The sequence below is a fragment of the Protopterus annectens genome, chromosome 2.part1, assembly GCF_019279795.1.
Source record: "Protopterus annectens isolate FY-2018-M chromosome 2.part1, PAN1.0, whole genome shotgun sequence".
In the NCBI taxonomy this organism is placed as follows: Eukaryota; Metazoa; Chordata; order Ceratodontiformes; family Protopteridae; genus Protopterus; species Protopterus annectens.
Window position 1 is genome coordinate 45,971,709 of NC_056729.1, and position 23,000 is coordinate 45,994,708.

Here is a 23,000-nt window from a genome sequence, read left to right on the forward strand (position 1 = left end):
AAAAAGTGAAGTGCAAGAGCTGGTCTTTTGTTTGGGATTCTCAAACTACAAGATGGATAAAGCATCATTTAAAAGTACTACTGTAGTGGTTCCTGTTTTATTGATTGTATATCTTGCATAACAGAATTATGTTCAGAAATTGCTATACATCTTGGTAGAGACTCAATGGACTGAAGTAAATTAAAAATCAGAAAACTTTAAACATATGCTTGTCAATATTAAGTCAGTGTTTGCTTGCATCCCCTAGTAGTGAGACTGAATTCAGTACATATTACCAGTTGTAATTACTACAGTATTTTACTTCAAATGTTTTCAAATTCTAGGTAATACAGGAGTTGCATTGGTTGCTGTGTTCCTATCTTATCCTAACCTATTTCAATCTCTTCAATGCAATCACTTTCCTGTATTTTCTTGCATCTTTTTGATTATTGCGCTATTACCTTCTAACCATATCACTTCATACAAATTCAATGATCCTCTACAGACAATCTAAAAACACTGCTTACTCTAACTAAACCTAGCCCTGCTTAATCTTCCTTGACATACCAGTCTTTTCACTGGATTTAATCTGAATCCCATAACACAGTAGACCAATTCTTTCAATAGAAAGAAGGCACCATAATCAATTCTGTCAAGTAAAAATTGCAAGTATACTTTCTTCCTACAAGTCAACTTATGTCCCCCAGAATGACCACATAGTCCTTACTTTTTCTGTTTTATTATTCCATTGCTGCATTCAAGTCAATACCAAATTTTATACCCAATACATTACTTCTCTAAACAGAAGTACCTAGTTTAGCTATTGTTTCTATGCAGTTACATTTATCCTTAAAGAAACTTCAGTAGATCAAAATTCCATAATGCTGAAATGTCAAAAGAACACAAATTTACACAAGTGAAAGCCAATGCAAAAACTATTAAAAATCAAATCACCTAATGCACATGTCCAGAAGCACCACAAAGATGGTGCCAAACTCAAACACATTCAAGCACAATTAAATACATTTTCACATTTTGCAGGGAAGCAAGCACCCCTGCAAGTTATATATACCAATTCAAAGATTGCAGTAGTGGGGGAAAGGCAAATTTTTATATCCTCATTGTACAGATCTCTCACATTTAGACATGTAAAAATTCACTTACAAAATCTTCATTTAGGCATAATTGCAACTGCAAAGCAATCTCCATTCTAGACCTCCATGGTGCTTCTGGACTTGCACATAGTGATTAAAGTTTTGGCAATGTTAAAATTCGTTAAAGTTAATTTTCAGTCTTTTCATTTTTTGGCATTATGGCATTTCGAAATCATTCACACATACCAATAGCCTTTAAGTTAATACCATCTTCAGTCCATTCTATTTGCCAATAAATCTGCATAGGCAAAGTTGAATTCCTTCACTAGTCCTATGCCCTGCTATTCTTAAGGCTTTAACAGCTGCATTCATCACTGCAAATAAAATACTCACTGGACACCCCTGCATTATGCTCATCTTTCTTTAGAAAACCATTCACCACTGAAACACTGAATTTTCACATATTATAATGCAATATACCATAAAATTTGAATCTTCTCAAATGCCTTGATCACCTATCATATTTTGAACTTAAGACCATTACAATTTGTCCCACCAGCAGCAATTCTTGACTTCCTTTCCCCAATATTGTTTCAAGTAGGTATTTTATACCTTCTCTATTTCATAACTTTCTCCCATACCTTTCTCTAATTGAAAATACTGCCAATCTTTACATGAATCTTCAATCCCATCCAATCCTGTGGCAGATTCAACTTTATTCATCTCTAGTTTTTTTCACTTTTGCTTTCCTTTCAATGCGTTTTGACATTCTCTCCTCATTCTTGTTTTTTTTACAAGGGGAAAAAGAGATTGCACCATATTCAAATAAACTTCCTTATAGTTCTCTTTTTTAAACTACACCCTTCCAAATATTTTAGATTTCTTGGAAACATCCAGTGTCCAGTCAAGACTACCTACACTTTCCTTAACTGTTGTATACCAACAGTGTAACTATAATAGATTTTCCATTTGCTTCAGCTCCCTCTTTGGTCACAAAATCCCCATTATCTCCAAGTTCACACAATCTAGATTTTTGAGCATTACCTTTGGTATGCATAAACTGCAGTTCTATAGACCTACATTTTCCATCTGAGTTTTACTCTACCCAGCTTTACTAAAGGTGTAATCCAAAATGTCTATTGACATACTAGAGCATGTTTTTTTTCCCATATTCAATCTCAACTTCCCATAATTTTTCTGCATGTACACCACTTCTGAACAAATTATCTTCCAATACAATATTCATTGGAAGTGTTGACTTTCATTTGCTTCTAACCTTTTCCAATAGAATCTCTTAATCTTTCCAGTTCAGGTCTTCCCATTTCTACCATTTCCCTCCCGTTCTCCGCTTTTCTGAATTTATTTTTTTTATTTTTTTTGCTCTTCTGCATTTATTTTTTTTGCTCTTCTGCTCCTTTTCTATATTTTGTAAGGAAAATACAGAAAATATGAGAAAGCACAATAAATCCCCATTTGTTCACATTGTATGCATTTGTAACTTCATGCCCCACTACCACAAAAACAATTTTGACAAAAGAAATTATTCCTGCCACAAGTTCACTTATCCCAGTATTTCACTGTTGCTCCATTTCCTTCTACATTTATACCTGGAATATGATGGTTTCCATTATCAGTATACCACATTCCCAACCCGCAGTCCATAAACCTCCATCATAAATTTCTGTAATGTCCATAACATCTTTACATGCAGTCTTTAATCTAATACTTTAAACTTTAGTTTGAAACTGCACATAAATTCACATTTTCTGTCAAATGTATTTATAAACAAAAGTTTCATACAATACCTCAACCTTAGCCCAAGAAATCTGGACAAAGCCTAAAATAATGGTGGGACAAAGGCCCAAAGTTAGGAACAGATTTGTAATATTGCACTTGTAACTTAAAGTTGCTAGAACAGGATTTGAGAGGAAATGCATTTTCTAAAGGATATGGAGGCTGAAAAAATATTTTGTGACATCAATCCTCAATGATTTGACCTAAAACCACATATTTTGAGGTCAAAAAGAAATCTGGACATTGTGAACATCTGAATAGTTGAGAGCCGTCTCATTTCTAAAATTTCTCCGTATACTGACCCAATTAAAAAAATTGGGTCACAGAGTTAAATGCTCTTACCTCTTTTGGTGAAAGCCAAAAGATGAAATTACTGGAAATATGCATCTTTCTGCCTATTCTTACCAAATTTCTTCCATCCCACACTTCTGCTCTGGGCATGACTTCTCTCTACCTCTCTCTAGTTTCTTCCACCTCTTCCTGTATTCTATCCATATTATCCACCCTTTTTCCAAACTCTGGCCCACTTTGTCATTTAAATATACATTCCATAGCCCTCCCGATTGGAGGATTCTAATGCATTAACAAGAGTCCAAACTGGGAGTAAAACATGGCTCTCTTGATATTAAAATTAAACAAAACTTTTATTCAGGTACAATTTGTACCTGAATAAAAGTTTTGTCTTGGAGGCGTGTTTTACTCCCAGTTTGGACTCTTAATGCATTTTGCTTTTTTGGGGGAGCTTCATCCCCAGCTACTTTTCAATTTGTGTTTTGTATTGTGGATTGTAATGCATCCTGACACTCCTCCAAATACTACCTCCAGGAACAAGATCTTTAATTTGTTAAAAGTTCAAACTCCTGGCTCATTTTTCCAGCCTGAAACTTATTCCTTTGCACACCTCCATTCCTGTTACCACTTTTTGAGAAGGACAGACTGTTCACAAACAGAATTCTCCCATTTTTCACTACTTTTCCAGCCATCTCCTCCACACTCACCATACTCCTGAGCCACCTCCATGCCTGGACCACAGAAGTCCTACACCAGTGTCCCTGCTTGCAATATAGTAAGGGAAGTTCCCCAATTTCCTGGCCAAATTTCCCCTAGTACAAGATACCACTTCGGGTATCCCCTGAAATAGCAAGGAGGGATCACAGACAAGGGGAATTCTAAACAGGAGTGCAATTTTAGATTAACTAAAGTAGGAAAATTCAGTGCCACAAAGCAAGCCAAAATATGAATTTCTGGAGCCAAACTGGGAGGCAATACAACAATCATGTCAGAGAAATACTGGCTAGACAGCTAATGCATTATCAGGCACAAAACAGGTGGCACAAATAGACACCAAACTACTTTTTACCACACTGTGGTGCACATGCCAACTGAACACAAAGGTTCTCCAAAATGCAAGGAAAAGCATCAAGTACTATGAACAAATTATTCACATTTTCTATTAAAACTGGCATTGTGATTTCCACTCAAGACAAAGACCAGGTTTGCAATAATCCCTTTAGATGCTTGCTGTTTTGGCAAAGGAACATTTTGCCATGGTGTTTCTCATTCCAAGATTAAAGAAATTGGGAAGGGGTAGAAGGGAGAGGAGTAACAAATTGGCTTGTGGCGAGATACACACTACTGAAGCAATAGAACTAGAAGACCTTTAGCTAGAGAAAAAGGTGAGGAAACACTTATGCAAAAAATATTGCTACTACAAATACCTTAAACATTAAAGGAGCTTCAGTGTATGGCATCTTGGAAAAGCTATGACAAATTAGTAGACCGTAAGAATCAAGTCTAAGCAAAAACTCAATTTAAGGAGCAGATTGGGATGAAAAGCAGCAATAAAAAAGGACTAGCACACCATAAACGCTACAAAAGAAATGCAAAGCGGAACATCTTCAGTTACTTTAAATGTCAAATAGAAAAGTGACCATTAAACATAAGCAGAATTAGACCATATTAAAACAAAGAAAATATGTATTTGTATCAAGTCTTGGAATATTTTACTACTATGAGATTAATGGTCTCCTGTTATAGTCCATTCAAAATTCCATTTAAGAGGCTGAATTAGCACATTAAGGACAATCTGTTGAAAGGGAGGCTGAAGGTGAGGCCTCAAAGTGGATCTGTTAAAAACAGATCCAACTGCAATCCTGATTGCCAGTAAGGCAAGACACTGGGTTGTCTACATTGTAGAGGGCTGGCATAATTGTCAAGGTGCTCCTCATTTAAAAGGTGCAGGGTTTTTCACCTTTCAGGTAAACTGGCTAGTCTTAAATGGCAGCTAGCAGGATACATAATTATGCATAGCTGCTGAAGGCACCTCGGGTCTGGCAGATGGCACAAAAGGTTGAGTCTATGATGCAGTTACTCAAGGTCACCTAGCAGGCAAGTGGAAGTCATTTAGCCAGTGACAGGGCAGTCACAAATCTGCACTAGGGTCCTCTGTACAAGCCTATTAACCTATAAGCAGTGTTGTGTTTGAGGAGTGTGGGTTTGGCAAGATGGTTAAGGTGCTTTACCCTAGACAAACTACAGAGTTTGATTCTGACCCCAGGTTATTAGCTAGGCTTAACATGTTCCTTCAGGGCTGTAGCAGTTGAAAGTGAACTGGAGCAACACGATGATAGTTATTCTAAATGCCAATGGATGAAAAATTTAGATTTTTTTGGACGAATGGGAAGAATTTTCTGAGACTGTACTAATTGATTCAGTAGACTGGGGAGAAATGGCAGTGTATTCATTGAACGTGAAAATATACTGAACATAAACTCGTACAATAGGTACTAGTGTTACTGCATGGTCTAGTTGAGAGGCCGTGGGCTTTAAATGGAATTCTATTTTGGACAGTGCAGTGGTAGTGTTGTCCTTTCACAGCAAGAGGTTCTCCGGTTCGATTCTCAGCTGGAGTGCCTTCTGTGTGGAATCTGCATGTGCTCCCTGTGTTCATATGGGTTTCCTCTTGGTGCTCCAGTTTCCTCTCAATTCAAAGACATGCATCTGCAACGTTTCTCCCCAGGAATCCACTGAAAAAAGGCTTTGTTCCAAGTCGGAAATTCCTGGTAAACAAGTGTTAAGTAAAATTCAGATAAACACACAAAAGGATGAAATTAATAGTTGCATATAAATGCAGACTAAGCATTTTACTGCCATTTAGGAAGACAGAGGGAAGAACACTAAACACTCCTTAATGGTGAGGACATCAGCAATGAGGATAGACTATACATTCATCTACAGAGGACGAGCACCTGTAATACAGGTTTACCTTAAAGTAGCACAGAGTACATATCCTGAAATAAATCAATAAGCAGAGGAAGAGACTACTCATAACAGCTGAATAAGAGATGCGAATTCATGGTTATGGGATGAGGCTCTCAGACATTAAGACTGACATTAAAAGAGAAAGTTCTTAATAGTCCTTATTTCACTAAACTATTACGTGTTAGGTAAACAGTCATTTTATGCAAGTGGATGTTGCACAAACTAGGTAATACAAAGTAACAAAATTTAACAAGGAACTTGACAAGCAAAATGGATAGCAAGGCAGGTGGGAGGGCTATAAGATTTAGAATGCAGTAAAGTGAAGGTCAGGACAAAAGGGATTGGAAAAAAGGTGAAATGACCAATGAAAGCTCCTGAAAGTAAGAGTTCCAGAAACAAAAAAAACAGACAAGTCACCAGGGCAGATGGCATTGGTTGTAAGATGGAGAGGAAAAATCAGAATAACTTGAGCCATTTAAAGTGAATATTTATATTCCTACATAATCAGTATTGGGCTACAAAATGTTAAAGATTCAAGTGAAATTTTAATACTTGGCATTTCTGAAAGACAGTAGAAACTCTGGTTATTTCTGAATTTTATAAGCAGGAGCAATAGCTGATAGCAATGTGTATTCAAGGCACTGAGACTGCCAGCTATGAAAAATAAAACAGGATTTGGGGAACAAAGCCAGAATGTATTCATTCTCTACAAAGTGAAATTGTCTCAAAATGGGAAATAAAATGACCTGCTCAGTCTCTTTTGGGGCTGTTAGCTAATACAGACAGCAATAGAAGCCTAGAGACAAAGTTCTCATTCACAGATAAGGTGATGGCAATACAAATACACACTGATTTTTGATCGTAACGTTCAGGTTACATCTAAACATGATGTTGACAGTCTAGTGGAGAAAGTGATCATGGAAAGGGGCCAAGATAAAAGTTATGCATTCTGTAACCAGATGAGATAAGTGATAAAACTGATCAAGATGAACAAAATACGAAAATGCTTTGAAAGGTCACAGTATAATTCAATTGGGGCAAAACTTTAGTATATAAAAATAGCAGTAGAACGTTTGCCTGTCAGAGTTATTCTGCATGGGTAAGGAGAAGTTGTTCATCTTGTTCTTACAATATATTTGACAGAGAGCGCGCCAGACAGAGCGAGAGCGCGCCAGACAGAGCGAGAGAGCGCGCCAGACAGAGCGAGAGAGCGCGCCAGACAGAGCGAGAGAGCGCGCCAGACAGAGCGAGAGAGCGCGCCAGACAGAGCGAGAGCGCGCCAGACAGAGCGAGAGCGCGCCAGACAGAGCGAGAGCGCGCCAGAGAGAGCGAGAGAGCGCCAGAGAGAGAGAGCGCGCCAGAGAGAGAGAGCGCGCCAGAGAGAGAGCGCGCCAGAGAGAGAGAGCGCGCCAGAGAGCGCCAGAGAGAGAGCGCCAGAGAGCGCCAGAGAGAGAGAGCGCGCCAGAGAGAGAGAGAGCGCGCCAGAGAGAGAGAGCGCGCCAGAGAGAGAGAGCGCCAGAGAGAGAGCGCCAGAGAGAGCGCGCCAGAGAGAGAGAGAGAGCGCCAGAGAGAGAGAGAGCGCCAGAGAGAGAGAGAGCGCGCCAGAGAGAGAGCGACAGACAGAGCGAGAGAGCGACAGACAGAGCGAGAGCGAGGCAGACAGAGCGAGAGCGCGAGAGCGAGGCAGACAGAGCGAGAGCGCGAGAGCGAGGCAGACAGAGCGAGAGCGCGCCAGACAGAGCGAGAGCGCGCCAGACAGAGCGAGAGCGCGCGAGACAGAGCGAGAGCGCGCGAGACAGAGCGAGAGCGCGCGAGACAGAGCGAGCGCGCGAGACAGAGCGAGAGCGCGCGAGACAGAGCGAGAGCGCGCGAGAGAGCGAGACAGAGCGAGAGCGCGCGAGAGAGCGAGACAGAGCGAGCGAGCCAGACAGAGCCAGACAGAGCGAGCGACAGAGCGCCAGACAGAGCGACAGAGCGCCAGACAGAGCGACAGAGCGACAGAGAGAGAGAGAGAGAGAGACAGAGACAGAGAGAGAGAGACAGAGAGAGAGAGAGAGACAGAGAGAGAGAGAGAGACAGAGAGAGAGAGAGAGAGACAGAGAGAGAGAGAGAGAGACAGAGAGAGACAGAGAGAGAGACAGAGAGACAGAGAGAGAGAGACAGAGAGAGACAGAGAGAGAGACAGAGAGAGAGAGAGAGAGAGACAGAGAGAGACAGAGAGAGAGACAGAGAGAGAGACAGAGAGAGAGACAGAGAGAGAGACAGAGAGAGAGACAGAGAGAGACAGAGAGAGAGACAGACAACTTATTTTTTCAGGCAAGCATAGGTCAATTTTGAAAGGAATGGTTAGGTCAATTTTAGAAAAATTGCAAAGTTCAGGAAATGATTTCATAAAAACTATGCTAAAAACAATTTAGCAAATGGGTCAATTTGATGTTGTACCATTTTCCAATAAAGGGTAAAAAGCTTAAAGTAAAAGTTGTTGGGGAGAAGAAACTTGGGAGCATTTTGGAAATGGAAACCAGTTTAATCCTACTGTAATTAAAACTAAATCAAATATTGTGCATTTGTTACACAGCAGAAAAAGTGCACAGTGTGGTACACAGCAGAAAAACTATGTTCAAATGTGGATTAGAAATTGATAGAAGCCTTACACATTTCAGGGCATTGCCTTGAGAATGCTTGTATTTTTGAATGGGAAGGAAATTGCATTTCAATGATCAGGTTTCAGTGGGGATAGTGCATAAAAATAGATGAAAGACTAGTTTTGCAACATGTCAAAGGATTTTTATTCTAAATCTGGAACATTCATGGGCTGAACAGGAAAAGCAGAAAAATAAGATGGCCTATCTCTGCACATTGCCTTTGTAATGTTACGAGGTACATGAATCAGGGTTTCTTTGCTAGTATTGTTTCAATGTCAATAAAAAGCACTATACAAGAAGAATTTGAAGAAATGAATAGGCAGAAAAGATCTTGGTGGTGAGATGTTGCTGGCAGGACATGAGAATTGCACAGAATACAAAATATCCCAATAAATCAGAAGATACTATTGGAAGTGTATGGTAGTGGCTGGACATTAGGGCGCTAACTGAAATAAGGCATCTCTGAAGGGCCAAGATGTCCTGGAATATCAGTTAAGGGCATATACTTAAGTGATGAATATGTAGTTTCCAGTACTACCAGAAAGGAAATCATTTAATGATACTCAAACTATGGATAAAGTTACTAGGCCCAAGTTACTAGGTCTGAAAACATACAAGTGTAATGTTAAAGGATTGCCGTCTACTATACAGGCAACACAAGACAGTGGATTACCCAACTTTCTACTTAACTGAGGAAGCTAAGTTTAAAGCCATAGGAAAAACTCCTTGCGTGATTATATTACAAGTGTAGTAAAAGGGGAACAGATGAGTCAGGCAATACTTTTCGTGTAGGGTATGCCCTTGACTTTGGTAGAAGTAGGGATAGTTGCATAACAGGGTCAAACCCATTTCATATCTGAATTGTGGCTACAAAGTGATTCTGGTAAAAATAGGAGACTTGGATGAGTGAGTTTAAGGCAGGAAAGATAGGACAAACAAATCTTAGGATTCAAAATGATGCATTGACAATATACTGATGCTGACATGGTTAGACAATACATTTGATATTGGGGACAGGGTAATGTGGGGTTACCACATCTGGAGCCATAGAATAAGGCTACAGAACTATTGACTATACATTCCCAAATGCAATGGCACTATAGGCATAGTGCCCATTAATACACCTGGAAGATCAGTTTTGCATTTTGGTAGATTTAAGAAAGGAATAGCATTCTGTACATCTTTACTTCAAAGGAATTCAGACCCTGGAAAAACAGAACCAATAGGCTATATGACCATACAGTAACAATCTTAGCATTTCTAAATTGAGCAGAAAAATAAAGTGGGATTATTTAGAGAAACCTTTGGGTTTTTCAACTGTTGTAGTTTATGTGGAGGCTAGATAACTAAAGTTAAATCACAAGTGAGATCAGAAAAATGGTAGAAAAAAGCTCAAGCATAAGGCAATATTAAAAACAGTACAAATTTAAAATAGCATGGAGTAAAAGCCTACAGTTTCTAGATTCATGGAGTTAAATGTCTTATGCCAAGATACGCAACTAAAAAGTTTGCATTTTGCATGGAAATGTTTGCACAATTTTCTTTCCCCTATGAGACTGAAAAAGTGTTCCAGGGACAACAGGCATATTTGGAGATGTGACTCTTCAGGTGCTTCTTTGAACATGTACTGGAAATGTTAAACTGCTTCAGTACAAAAAATAATTTAGGACATTTCCTCCACTCAGAAGATATCTGTATACAGGTTAAATTAAGGTAGTGTAGAAAGTGAGGTTAGTAGCTAAAAGCACCAAGTGTAAAATGGGAACACAGACACGATGAGGTAAAATGATTATCTAGTGGTACTCACACCTCTAAACAGGACTCCCTGGTAATGGGCTGCATGCTATTCTATAATGGAAGCAGAGTTGGAAGATGACATTGGCATGGAACAAAGTACCCATGACAAATTATGAAGTCACTCACAGTAATAGCTGTACAGTATATGGTCATTGTTCAACTACCATAAGCTGTCTTAATGAAGTCCAACTTCATTTTACCATCTGATTTGTGTATTGTACAGCACTGCTGCTTTACTTCAAGGTGTTTTCAGATCAGATTCTCTGCCTTATTTCACTCACCCTTAAATGTTTCTCTGTATACTTCAGAACAAATTATTGGTTTCTTCATGTCACAGTTTGTGATCACCTTCAGTCCTGCTCTCTGAAATGAGAATACAAGGGTTACCACACCAAACAGGTTAATTTATGGAAGTTTTAATAAGCTAGAGTTGGAGACTAGCACAACTGTGAACACTGCATATTTCACTGAAGTAATGACAAAACCTGAACAATTGGAGTTTCAGGCAGAACACAAACATGGCATTCTTTGCATTTTACATTTTTGCAGTCTGAACTGCTAGCATGCATCACCACTGCTTAGTTAAAAGGGATAACCATACTGAAGATTCTGCAAATCTGCCAAAAATGATGCTGTACACAAAACATAATGCCCCATCAACACAGCTCCATGTTATATGTGGACTAAAAGTACTTGGCTGGGTTTTCATGCAAACCCCCCCCCCCCCCCATACACATACCTCATTAATGTAGTAGACTGCACTTACTCAGAACTTGATATTTTCCCTAAATACAATTTATGGGCAATTAATAGTACTATAGTATCCCAAATGGGGAAAGATAAGTCATTAAAGTCACAACCATGGAACTTGTTTTTGCAACCAGAAGACAACCATGGAACTTGTTTTTGCAACCAGAAGACAACCAAATTAAAGTACTAAGTCTCCTTAAGTTCACCTGCCATGCAATACTCATGACAGGCAATACTTTTCAGAAACTTACTGTGACTAGTACCAGCTGAGTTACAAACTATTCATAGTTGTAAAAGTACTTACTTTAAAGATACCAAATGTGTCATAAGGGTTTCGAAAGTGTGGTGGCAAAAGCTTTGTCTTGCCCTGCAGAAGACATGGGTTGCCGTTGTATTCTGCTACTTGATATGGATACCCAACCTTGTTCTGTACTGGAAGCATATTGTACACCTGCAAGAAAATTTACCAAGCAAAATTGCATGCATTTCAGTGGAAATCTACAATTACATACAATAAAATTCACATAAATGCTGTACAAATAAGTAGCAAAAAAGGATGTCATATGGAAGAAATACTTTATTACTAAGTGACAGAATTGGAATACGACATGGATAGATTATAAAAAAAATTAACTGACTGCGTCCCACATTCATGGACCCATTTTTACAGATAAACACACTAATATGCAGTAAAAAAAAAAAAAAACACACTGCAGTTGAGGCATAACAGTACAAACCATCTAGAGGATAAAAATTGAAAGGGGGATAATTCCAGGGTGATTCCATCATGTCTGCTGTTTTGTATTGCCCTTGACCAATTAAGGTATTATACTGGGTTGTGCTTACAATCTGGCTCCCATAAAACCTGGTTTAAAGACTTGCCTACTTTTTGTAGAGGACTGCATAGTTTAATTGACTTGAAAGCACAAATACAAGAATGCTATTTTATCTTGATAAATGTCAAAAACAGCATTTAAAACAGGAAAGCTGCAACTCCAAGAACATGCATCCATTAACTGTCCCAGGTAGGAACTTCAGCAGGAGTGAGTATGTACATTTTTGGGATTAGATGAAGGAAAAATATGAACAAATATGAATAAACCTCTAAGGAACACTTTCAGAAGAGTCAAAAGTGCCTTCACATTCAAAAATAAAATCCAAGCTACAAATCAATCTGTTCTTCCAGTTTTAATTTTTGGGGCCACCCAAAAATTATTGGACAATTAGACAAGAGAAATGGTTCCTGTGCATTAAGTTATATAAAAACAGTATACACCATTATATAATCCTCACTGAAGGAGATGAGCTTCCACGAATGATTACCTACACAGATTTGCAGTCATGAGACTATACAACCAATCTTTTCAGATCCAAAAACATGAACAGATCACCTGGTGTAACATGTTGAACAAGATTTGATGAAGGAATGGTCAAGTATAGGCGAATTGTAACCAAAAGAAAACATTAATGGCAGGCAAGGATAGTGGATTATACAATGGTTTACAAAATCCATTGAAAAGGTGAAGGCAAAATCCATTGAAAAGGTGAAGACAAAATCCATTGTAATTTTTCCTGGAACTTTAATGGGCAATGAATTAGCATGTTTAATTTGTTACTCAGCCTTAAAAATGCTTACAAACTGCTCATCTTGTACCTGGTTTTGAATAATTTTGGGGGGATTCAGCACCAATATCTTGTTATAAAAAACATCACACTGGTTGAGACATGTTTAGCCTTAAGCTTCTTGCTAAGCGAGCCGAAGCACCTTGGATCAAAACTTAAAACAGGGAGGCATATTCACAAACCTCAAAATACAAATTGTTTACACCATTGGGTACAAACATTAGATGCGTTAATTGGATTAAGGGATCCCATCACATAATTTGCATCAAAAGCACTATTGTATAATGCATTTCAATGTCCCCACTATTACCTGAGGTGGAAAGTTATTTGAGCAAAACTTGCATGTCTAAACTATATGAAGCTGGGGTTAATTCATTGTAACAGTATGGATCAATAGAGTTTTACTCCTCTAATTGTGATACCACAAAACTTACACATACTTAAACCCAATAGCAGTGAACTAAAGCCTAACCCAGACAACCACACAGCTACTGATATACTAAAACTAAAATTAGAATAAAAGTTAGTTGCCATCCAAGCTCCCCACCCTCAATAGTTAGTGTACAGTACATTTACCATCCATCTAGCAGCTAAATTCCCAGTGAAGACGCATTAGGGCATTCTTGCTTTAAATGATCAATGCAGAAGCTTTTTTCTAATACAGGAAGTTTAAAATTAAAAGTTAATCCCAAATTATACTGGGCTTCTGAAAACTTTTTATATACAACCCTACATGGTCCCAGGTCAGAGGATAATCAAATAGGACAGTTAGCAAAAACATTGAACAGGACCAAACTAAGACAGCATTTTGAAACAGTTTTACGTATAGTATTGGAATTTAAGTCCATTTCAGTTTGTTCATGAAGGGTTCCAGCTCTGATCAAGCCAGATGCGGCAGACAGATTGCAATCCATGCTTAACAGTAGCTGTAAGTTTACTTCAACATTCAGGGTGCAAAATGTCATTCAAGCTAGTACCCAATTCATTGGAAGGGCAACTACACCAAAGCCTTGCAAATTTAAGGTTCAAGATTTTGTCCACAGTAATTTCTTTGAAGACTGATCACATGGCCAATGACCATTTACATATGAATCCAAAGGTATGTGGTTTTACTGGGAATGGTAAATATTTTACTAGAGTAAATGATTATGAAGACTTCAGAAATTAAGTGTTACTCAAAGATGGTTCAGTAATAGATCTTTAAACCATTTGATTACTCAAGGAATTTGTGAAAGACAGCACACCAACCATTTTCAGTATACCAAAGGTCCATAAAAATATGGCCTGTTACAGCCAATAGGAGCTTCAGAGGCTTGGACACAAGATGGCCATTTACATGGATAAAATGTTTTTAATTTAAGACTCCTGGTGCTCAAATGTAAATCACAAAAACTTGTTTCCAAGATATTAAACTATAATTTTGCAATCCTCCACTATGTGGGCATGTACTGGTTTGAAAAGTGACTAAGGTTCGTAATATTGATGACTACAGTGGTGGCCTTCACTATATGGTGGTGTATCTTGACAAGCATCCAAAGCCTTAGGGCACCCTCCATATATCCAACCTCTGAAGCAGCTTGAGCTGTCAGACAAGTTTGAGCATGAAGCACTCCAGAACTTTACCACCAAAGAGTACACTGAGGTTTTTGACAACTGTCAGGATTTGCTTCCCTTTGCTAAGGGGGTGGAATTTTGGGAGGAACCTTTATTTTCTTAATTTTGATATTACTTTCCTCTTCAGGAGAGAGATTTTAAAGTTAGGAGCATTTTAATGGATGGTCAAGACAGACCACTCATTTGTCAGTTTAAAAGTAGTTTTCTGTGGAGAATTGTGGGGCTGGCATAGTGCAAGTGCTTTTCTACCCCCCCCCCCCCACACACACACACTTTTGTGGACTGGTATTTACTAGCAATTGCTGCCTGTTTTCAACAGGAAAGCACCACTATTTCTGGTCTGCTCATGGAATATTCTAACAGTACAATTTATCCTTCCAGCAACGAAATAAATAGACTGAGTATGCCTCAGCTGTGGCCACATTTGTTGTACCTAACAAATTTTTACCCCAGATCCCTTTGATGTACCACCTACAGCCAACTCGAGATCATGTGTTAGCCACACCCTTTGCTGCTGTTGGGTGTCCCTCAGGAAATAAGGGAACTGAAATTTCCCTCGTCAGAATGCGGGGCCTCTCCCTAGCAAGGCAAGCTGTTACTATTAATATGGTTGGCACCATTTTCTGTTAAAGCATGCATCTGCTTAATTTTTTTTGATAGGATTTTACTGCAACTGTCAGGAATTAATTCAGACTAATTATCACCATGTATTTTCTGGTAAGAGGGTTCTCTCCCTGAAGATTCAAGATGTGGAATCTATAGTGATTTTTAATCTCATCCAATTTTGGCAAAAAGGACAGTCAAAATTGAGGGTTCCAAAAAGTCTCAGCTTCCCAAAACCAAGGCCGCCAGACTATTCACAGGACCTTGTGACCCCCTCACACTTTGGCCCTTTTCTACCAGAAACTAAATCTTAGCAATAGATGGTTATAGATTTCAATGGGAAAAAAACTCCTCCTTTCCAGAGGGTCATTCTTCATCCTCCTGGACAGACTCATACCTGTTATCACATGCTTTTCCAAGGTGTGATGGAGCCAGTTCTTGACCTTACCCTTTGTGAACATTCTTGGTGCAGTGGATTATCCAAAATACCTAGCTCCAGTTATAGCTCGAGGGGCTACAAGGTATCATTTCTCCTTTAGATTCCCTTATCTTTGCAGACCAAGTGTCGGGAGTCTCTCTTGATTAAGATGTTAGACAATGGGATTCTAGGAGAACATATAAAGGCCAGACTCCCTCACAACATTTGTGTTGCTGGTTTGTCAACTATACTTTGTTCAAAAAGTTTCACAGGAAGAATAGATCTAGATTTCAAATTTTTTCCAAGACTAGTCACTGCGAGAGAATACAGCAGGATTTTGGGTCTCAAGACATCCAAGATTAACCCTGGCAAGACTCCACAGGAGAATGGTATCAGACATTTTGGTCCTCAACACCCTTTCAAATCCCACAGATTGGGGTTTGTCAGAAGAGAAATCTTTTGGTAGACAGCCTTAATACAAGTCTCCTTCTGCCTCCCTGCTCTAAAGCAGTAACCACAGATGCTTCAGACTTGCTTGGTGAGCAGTTCCAGGAGGGATAAACAATGTTCAGACCACCACCAAGGACAGATGCATTGATCAGGTCAAGCACATAAGTGTTTCAACTAACCCATATTTGGTCCCCAGGACCTCTAAGTGGTTCCAGACAATACCAGTCATGTGATACATCAAGGGGGTCACTGCCTCTTCACTGTTCAACTGGCACAACTCTGTTCCAGTAGTCCATGCAAGAGGGCATGAAAAAACTTTTTCCTTGGAACAGTAATGTTACAGTTCGACCCTTTCTAGAAATATCCAGGGTGTCTAAAGATTCAGAAGCACCACTCCCCAAAATCATTGTGATTCCCTTTTGGCCCAGGCAACAGGGGCTCCCACTTTTTAGAAATGGCCAGGGGTTATTACCACAAGCTCCCTCACACTACATCTACTTAATATGGGTGTTTGATAAACCCAAATAGACTGCCTGGATAATAGGGTCTTAATTCCTAGACTGCCTGGATAATAGGGTCTTAATTCCTTTCAGGCACCTGTTTACTGAGGACATGCAGCAGATATTGGAGGCTAGAAATCCTGCCACTAGAAAATCATATTACCAAATGGGAAAGGTTTTCAAGTTGGTGAAAATATAACCAGCACCTATTCAGGGCTAGTTCACTGGTTTTACTATAATTTGAGAGTTGCTATCCTGTGGTCTTTGTTTTCCTCTAGCCAAGTTAATTTTCCATCCATTTCAAAAAATCTGCGTAGGAATCCTTTCAATGTAGTATCATGTAAAAATGAGAGACAGTGTCTTGCACAGGAGGCCTCCAAGAAAACCAGGGTCCCCTCCTTGGGATTTTTATTGTGCTGGAGAAACCAACACCTGCTCCATTTGAACCAGCTTGGCTTGAGGTTAACAGGGTTTGAGAACTAATTCCTACACCGATACCAGATTAGGCATGTAACTGTCCATCTCCCCATTACCTCATGAATCAAATGAGAAAGGATGCTCTTGAATGACAACTCTGGGACTAACATCAAATAATTTCAGATCTTTGTATAAATTCATTTCTTGCAAAGTTAAGGAACAACCAATGTCAAAACAGACCATTTCTTAAGTGACAGTCTGATCTGAGGTTATCTGTTATACTCACCATAACTACTCCAGGCAGGGTCAAAGTCCACTCTACCAGGGCCTTGGTTTAATCTGTGGCTTTTTGGAAGGGATTGGACTCTGCTACTTTGTCCACTGTATATACTTTAGCAAAGCACAAGCTTGATTCCTTCTCTAGGCCTAGATTAAGCTTTGCTAGGACCATTTTCAGGGGCTTCTGGACTCTGCCTCAAATGAAGTTAGCCGAGGTAATCCACCCATATATAGCAGAGGTAATCCACCCATATAGCAAGTCTACTGCAGCAGTAATAAATATGAAATCGTACAGTTGTGCAAGTTGAACAGTAAAATGTTAGAATGATCACTGCTGCTCCATCCTACTCCATTCATTTCCCCCTCTCCTTTGTTTGTTGGCGTTTTTATACCATGGAGTAGACTTGTTCCTACAATTGTTCTTTCAATGCTCAGCCTCCGTCAGGAAAGCTCTGAAAGGCTTCATGTCCAAATTTGTCTTGGCTCGAGTTGACTGCTTAGGTGTGGAAGATGCCCTTAAGTTTCTGAAGTTAGTCAGCTGTTCTAGTCTTGGCAAGATAAAAACCCCATATAGCCAAGGATACTGCAGCAGTGGTTAAGCATCCTGCTATGGTAAGTAGAACTTGCACAACTGTGCTTTACACCATCAAAATTTATGGATACCATCTTGAAATCTAATTTCCCATACTTTTTTTTAAGGACAGTATGTCCAGCCTTCAGGGGTTGCGCATTGGATATGGCCTCTATCCCAATAAATGGAAATATTTGGCATCATTGGGTGAAATTTTATGTTGAATTCTGAATTTCAGTAGCACATTTAAGATTTTAAATTTTACATCGTACTATAGGAAGGATAACTTGAGAAACTAAGGAAGTTTCCATATGGATTCTGTTTAAGAGGATCATTTCACTATTGAAAACTAACCTTTTGAAATACCTACATTTTAACAGCTGTCACATGCAAAACAGTATTAAGGGACAGTGTCCCATTTGTCAGAGATAGAAGTCCAACTTGAAATTGAAAATGTTGAGTGAGATTACCCTTTAGATATGGAGGCTAGGATAAATAAAGTAGCAGAGTAAAAAATTCTCACATTTAAAGATACCACTTAAGTTGTCACATTGCATACTGCCACCACAACATTTGGAGAAATTAGCAGGTAGCACACCTATGTTTAAGAAGGAACAGAAGTTTGAAATAAGGCCTGGGACAAAATGGGTTGACAAATGTGGTAGCTATAAATGGTGGTCAGACAGCCCCAATGCAAGTATACACAGACTGTACCATGTGCAGGGAGATTTGGTTTTAAAAAGCCATTGACATAGTATACTTAGTTCTCTCTCAAAGCTTATTTGCGGGAAAAACTGAAGCAACTGTTAACTGAATGTCAAATTCCCTTTGAGATTTTGACAGTTTAGGAAATTGTAGAAAATGGTTCATAGGTTCATAGGTTCATAGGTTCATACTAGGCTATCTGCCCGAGGGCATTTATAAGCCTAGCCCATTGCTTTGTGGCTTACGCCACCCCTTTAGTATGGGGAACTATACCCATTATTTTGCTGTGCCTCTGTCGAGCAGTGACACTGAGGTAATTCCTGGGGTATATCTGCGATCTCCCATCCATTGGTCAAGATTTCTCTTGAACAAGGCCAGCGAGGTGCTCTGCCTCACATGTACCGGGATTTTGTTCCACAGCATAGGGAGTCTTTGGGTGATGAATCTATCCCTCCAGCACGTCCTATTAATAGCCGTGTCGAGGTTTAAGTCTCCCGCCCTTGTGGCTCTGATGGATCTAGATTTTTGAGGTGAAGCATATTCATCAAATCTGGGTTTGACATGGCCTTGTATGTTAGGCAAAGGTCACCTCTGAGCAAGCGTGTTTTACTGAATAGAGCTTGAGTTCTTTCAGTCGGGCAGCATAGGACAGATTTTTGAGACCCTTTATCCTTTTGGTGAGGAACTTTTGTGGCCTCTCCAGCTGCTGCAAGTGTCGGGTCAGATACATTCGAATGGGGCATTGTACTCAATCATTGGTCTGATGAGTGATGAGTAAAGGGAGACTATGACCTCCCTTGATCTAGATGAGAATCCCTTCATGATAAGGTGGGCAATGTAGAAGGACTTCCTAACTACTTTAGCTACATGGGTGTCGAATGACAGACTACTATCAACCTGGGTCCCCAGGTCCCTGATAACTTCTTCTGTGCTCAGTGGATTGCCACCTATTTGGTAGCTAGGGGTAACCTTGTTTTTCCCGAAGGGTATGACTATGCATTTTTTGGCATTTAACTTTAGGCTGTGGCTCTGGCACCAGTTATCCGTTACTGTGAGACCCTTCTGAAGGATATCTGTGTCAGATGTGTTTTCTACTATGGCCCAGTTTGCAGTCATCTGCAAACTTTGTCAGCCATAACCCTCCTGTGTTTGCTTGTACTTCGGAAAAGTAGATGCCAAACAAGAGTGGGCCCAGGACTGAGCCCTGTGGGACACCACTTGTGACAGGCTTTGAGTCTGACATGGCGCCAGCAACTCTGACCCTGTGGGTTCTGTCACTCAGCCAGTTTGCAACCCATCTTGTGATGTATGGGTTAACATTTAAGCTGATGAGTTTTTCAATGATACCCGAGTGGGGTATTGTATCGAAGGCCTTAGCCAGATCGAGGTAGGCTGTATGGACTGCCTTTCCTCATCAATGGCTTTGGTGACTGTTTCAAAAAGTCAACCAAGTTTAAAAGGCATGATCTGCCTTTGACAAAGCCAAACTGGGTTGGATCCAAAGTCTGCAAATTCCTATGTCTTTATTTATGAGGTCCATTATGATCCTCTCCATGGCTTTGCAGATAAGGCTTGTCAAGCTAATGGGCGGTAATTTCCAGGGTCTGTGGAGGCACCGCCTTTGTGAAGTGGGACCACAGTTGCAGTGCGCCACTCCTGGGTGCGTATCCAGAGGTAAGACTTTGATTAAACAGCTGTCCTAGCTGTGGGTTTAATTCCTCATTGAGTTCGTGGAGCACACAGCCGGGGACACCATCGGGTCCCATGGATGCTGTGTTTTTTGCTTTGGAGGAAGCAGTTCTCACTTGGGCGCTGGTGATGTTTGGGGGCTGCACTCATTTGGTATAGATATCTCTCCTTTGGGGAGGGGAGAAGTTTGCACTGAACCTGTCAGCCAGTATGTTGGCAATGTCTGTAGGATCAGTAATCTTCACATCATTTTGAACTAGTTCTGAGCATATCTGGGAGTTTCCTCCTAGGTTTCTAACATAGCTAAAGAAGGCCTTATGATTGTCTTTTGAGTCTTTAGCTATTTTTCTCGAAATTTGCTTTGGATGATTTTATGAGAGCTCTTAGTTTTTTACTTATAGTGATCAAGGGTGTCTTACCTTTTAAGGATTTTGCTCTATCTTGTAGTAGCTTCCTCCTTTTGTTGTAGAGTTTGTTTATGGCTGGGGTCCACCAGACTGGACGCTTGCCTTTGGTACAAAGAGTCTTTGTTTTGCTTGGGATTGCCTTATCCATGCAGTCCTGCAGGTGCTGGTAGAAGGCGTTTGTGATTCAGCGGCTTGAGTATTGTTTTCCACCGGCTCGGGGGCCTGAAAGGAGACCACACTAGTCTTTAGAAGTGTGAAGTCGGCTTTTGAGAAGTTCTTTACTGTGGTCTTTTTCATTTCAGGTTGTGGCGTGATTGGGACCTCCCGCGAGATTAGTCTCTGATCTGATCTCACCAGTGAGGGGTATACTTCCGGTGTTGAACATTGTGCTCCCATGTTCGTGATGATGAGATCAAGTATGTTATCTCCTCTTGTGGGGATGGTGACTAGTTGTTCCATGGCATTTGAGTTTATGAATTCCAGGAACTTTTGGGCTAGGGTGTTTGGGCTTGAGTAGTGTTCCCAGTCTATATTAGGGTAATTGAAGTCACCTAGTATGATGGTGTTTGGTGATACATTTATCCTCTAGTGTTTTCAGGAAGGCCATGTGAGTTTCCTGAGTTTGTGAGGGTGGCCTGTAACATGCTACAATTTGCAGAGCAGTCTTGCCTATGGTTAATTGCACCTGGATGGTCTCCGATGCATTGTGCGTTGCCACCAGTCTTGAGGTGTGGGTGTCCTTGATGAATATGGATACCCCCTCCTTTCTTGGTATTGTCCGGATTTTGGGGCCGGAACGCATGATATGAGGTAAAACCTGATAGCGCTGGGGTGCTCTCAGGAGCCTTGAACCAGGTTTCTGTCACAGCACAGACATCGATGTTCTCCATACTGAGAAGGGCCTCGAGTGCGTGCATTTTGAGATTTAGACTTCTGGCATTGAGCAGCATTACCCTTAGTTTTTTCCCTTTTTGTGTTCTAGGGTGGTAGGTTTAGAATTTGAGCCTTGCCTAAAAAGGCACTATGGGGTGGCAAGAGCCTTTGCCAATATCCGAATCCCAGGGTGACAGGTGCAAGCCATCCCTTGCGAAGCAGCGTGGCTTGTCCAGCATGTCATCCCAGGCAGACAGATACTGGATCCCCTTTGAATGACACCAGTGTTTAAGCCAGTTGTTAAAGCTGATCATCTTATCTCTGTATTGTGGCATCATTCTTGGTGAAGGTAGGATACTGCTCAAGGTCAGGGTCATACCTGCCTGGGCTACATAATCAGAGAGCTCCTCAATGTCTCTTTTCATGTAGTCCAAGGAGTGCGCCTCAGGTCGTTTACACCAGCATGGACAATGACTGAGTCATATTTGTACCTGCTGTTGAGAGACCTGAGTGCTTGCGTTATGTGGCGGATTCTAGCGCCCGACAGGCAGCTTACTGTGACCTTCTCCTTACTCAGTCTGGTGGCGGGACATCAGTGTGTCTGACTATGGAGTCACCAATGACTAGTGTGTCTGGCATTGTGTTTGGCCTTAAGGGCTGTGACTGTTTGACACTCTGACTGTGAGGTCTATGTGTTCTTGGTGTTGTGTTCTGAGGTGGTGGTTGTTTGGGTGTCTGCTTTGGTGGCCTCTGCTGTTTTGGTAGATTTTTGATCAGAGCCTCCGAGTATGTCTTTGTGTGTTTATGTTTATGATTTGAGGTTGTAATGGTACTATGTGAGACTGGGTCTATAGTGTGTGTGGTAACCTTCTCCTCCTGACTGGTCTTGCCAGTCCTATGTTGAGAGAGCTCAGCCTCCAGTTTGGCCGTATAGTTGCATCTCTCGCATGTATTTGTGTTTTGTGGGAGGAGGAAAGGGTTGTCTGTGTACATGAGGCAATTGAAACATTGCCTCAATATTCCCAGGTTCACCAGCTGAGCAGGAGAGGACACTAGCAACTGATCCCTCGACATGCTAGAAGGGTAGACGAAAAACTTTAAAAAAGATTCCGGGGACGTGGGTGACCGAGAAATGGGGGTTGCCTTTTGGGGTACTATCTATGACAAGAGTGCCGTATCAAGGTAATAAGTACTGTAGGAGCAAGTGCTAGGTTTAATAGATAGAGAATAGTCTACTTGGAGTCAAGTAGAGTTGATCTTTTAGTTATAGGATACGCTGATTTGATCAGTAGTATAGTTCGAGGAAGGTAGTTTTAAGGAAAATTTGAAGAGTGGACTTTAGGTAGCCGAATAGTTTAAACCTGCTTAACCGCACTGCCCTAGTGTGCAACAGTGGCAGCTCGCACTAAATCGCTCTAAATCGCTTAACGCGCTTAGCGTTTTATACCAGGGGCTGGAAAAGCTAGAAACTGGCCCAAAACGACCAATAAACTACTAGTTACTGGCTGAAACCTCACAAAACTGGACAAAA

General features: G+C 40.5%; 1 protein-coding gene across 2 annotated transcripts in view; it reads right to left on the reverse strand.

Moving 5' to 3' along the window:
• Positions 1–23,000, reverse strand: part of LOC122793959 (alpha-2-macroglobulin-like protein 1) — a 621,161-nt gene that overhangs the window by 366,106 nt on the left and 232,055 nt on the right. For both annotated transcript variants that reach the window (XM_044062013.1, XM_044062014.1), the window contains 2 exons: positions 11,625–11,771; positions 10,852–10,933 (listed from right to left, as the gene is read on the reverse strand). In XM_044062013.1, coding sequence (XP_043917948.1) covers positions 10,852–10,933; positions 11,625–11,771 — 229 coding nt within the window. The remainder of the gene's footprint in view (positions 1–10,851; positions 10,934–11,624; positions 11,772–23,000) is intronic.